Source organism: Palaemon carinicauda, chromosome 10 (assembly GCF_036898095.1).
Source record: "Palaemon carinicauda isolate YSFRI2023 chromosome 10, ASM3689809v2, whole genome shotgun sequence".
Lineage (NCBI taxonomy): Eukaryota > Metazoa > Arthropoda > Malacostraca > Decapoda > Palaemonidae > Palaemon > Palaemon carinicauda.
Genome location: NC_090734.1, coordinates 116094625 through 116097124, shown reverse-complemented (window position 1 = coordinate 116097124; position 2500 = coordinate 116094625). Strand labels below are relative to the sequence as shown.

At 32.4% G+C, this 2500-nt stretch overlaps 1 protein-coding gene across 1 annotated transcript in view; it reads left to right on the top strand.

Moving 5' to 3' along the window:
- Positions 1-2140: 2140 nt before the first annotated feature.
- LOC137648202 (uncharacterized) overlaps positions 2141-2500 on the top strand; it is a 1468-nt gene continuing 1108 nt past the window's right edge. Inside the window, exon 1 of the mRNA XM_068381127.1 lies at positions 2141-2224. Coding sequence (XP_068237228.1) covers positions 2141-2224 — 84 coding nt within the window. The remainder of the gene's footprint in view (positions 2225-2500) is intronic.

The window sequence follows — 2500 nt, the reverse complement described above, 5'->3', positions numbered from 1 at the left end:
ATAGCTCTTATTATCTTCTTTTCGGGATTACTTCATACAGACAGTAACTGGGCAAAAGTCGTCCTTCATGGTAGTCAAATTCAGGAATAATTGACGGATCAAGGTTTTAATGCAAAGTTTAACTTTACATTAAAACCTTGACCCGCCAATTATTCCTGAATTTGACTACCATGAAGGACGACTTTTGCCCAGTTACTGTCTGTATGAAGTAATCCCGAAAAGAAGATAATAAGAGCTATTGAGAAGACAGAGTATAAGATCTATGCAACTGAGGCAGCCATTATTTTCAACAAAACTTGTCTGAAAGGGGGTCGACAACCGAAATATATTATTATTATCATTATTATTATTATTATCATTATTATTATTATTATTATTATTATTATTATTATTATTATTATTATTATTATTATTATTATTATTATTACTTCGTCGAACGCTTACTTAAATTAAAAAAAAAACACTTAGTAACACTCAACGCTTTTTCCTTTTTCTTCATTAATTCCAAACTAATTAAGAAACAAATAAAATATTCCAAAGGAAGACATCACCTGACATTACCAAATGAATATTAATTTATGAATCTCTAATTTATAACTTAATTGGATTTCTTATACGATAAATATTTTATAGAAATCATATGCGAATTAATCTAATTCCTTTTTTTCAGGAGTTTTCAAACGAATTTGTTTAGGAATGATGAGAATTAAAATTTTTCTTTATTGATATTCTTGTTGTATTTGTCTTTTATCATATCATGCGTAATTGGAGAGAGATTCCGATAATAATAATAATGATATTACTACTACTACTACTACTACTACTACTACTACTACTACTACTAATAATAATAATAATAATAATAATAATAATGATAATAATAATGAAAATAATAATAATATTAATAATAATAACAACAAAAACAACAACAACAACAATAATAATAATGATAATAATAATAATAATAATAATAATAATAATGATAATAATGAAAATAATAATAATAATAATAACAACAACAACAACAACAACAACACCAACAATAAAATAATAATAATAACAACAATAACCTGATCTAGTTTTGCCAATAATTTTGAGCACACTCCATGAGTGATGATGCTCGATGGAGCCCTTACCAATAATGTTTAATCTTTTCTAAATATGGTTTTGCTTAAAGGCTGATCATGAATGGCGGAGGCAAAGGATAGTGACAATGCCTTAGAGACTGACCATAAATACATATGATCAGCACCCAAGCCCACCTCTCCACCCAAGCTAGGACAAGGGAGGGCCAGGCAATGGCTGCTGATGATTCATTAGGTAGACACATAGGCTCCCCCCCCCCCCTCCATAGCTCACAAGACTGGTGAGATTACAGACACAAGAAACTATAGTGCTTAAGAAGCACTCGAACCCCAGCCCGGCATATCACCAGACAGGGTCGTTTCTAATATGCCACCACAGCCTTAAATTGTTACTTATAAAGTGGTAAATAAGCTCTTGTTTGTCTTAATAAATCTTCTGTTATCACGAAAATACATTTACACCAAAGATGGCTTTCCTCATTTGCCTAAGGTTCGGATGATCTGAATGGCCATGAAAATATAGAGATGATTCTCATTTTAATGTCGAAGTTTAATCATCTTGCTTTCGAGAACCTGTCCAATTTAATATCTAATTTAATAATTTATATGCTAATGAACGCTGTCGTGTTAATGAAAGCTATACAAAAAATACTCTTTAAAATCTTAGAATGTGAAAAAGCTAGCATAAAATATTCATTATTCATGTTTGAACTTCTTGGTTTACTGGTATATAAGAGCACAGGCATCTAATGCTTTCCCGCCTGTCCTCAAGAACCGCTGGTACAGATCGAGTTAACACTTGAGCGACTACAGTTCCAGCTATTTCAACCTGGTTAGGCAATCCCTGCTGAATTACAGAGGCTTGCACGTGAGCACAAACTGAAGAGTAGGTACGTAAGTTGCACAATCTGCTGGAGAAGTACGTAACTTGTACGATAAAGGGGGCCTTATTTTTATTTTATTTTCTGGAATATGTCTTTTACGCAACTCTGCGGGAATAAAACATACACGATCGCATCCATTTCAGAACCACTTCTGACGAACATCGCCTAGAGATGGAATACAAATGGATATTTTTGGCGTTAGCGCTGGCTGCCATTGTTTACTCAACAGCTGGCAGATCTTATGTTAGGCAACCGGTGAGTTTTTTTTCTTTTTTTTTTTAGTAACCTTTTTCACGTTAATACGGACATCTTGTCTTGTTATCGCTAACTAAATCTGTTATTACACCAGTTTCACAGTTGCCGTTTTGCCTTTATTAAATCGATTTATACTAAAATGGAGGAAAATATTTCAAGAGTAGTAAGTTTGTTGGGAATGAAAAGGGAGCCAAAGACAGATAAATTTGATTATTTGTGAGATGAAATAAGATTAAATCAATCTCCCTTGAGAGCTATGTAATAAAGAGCAAGGCT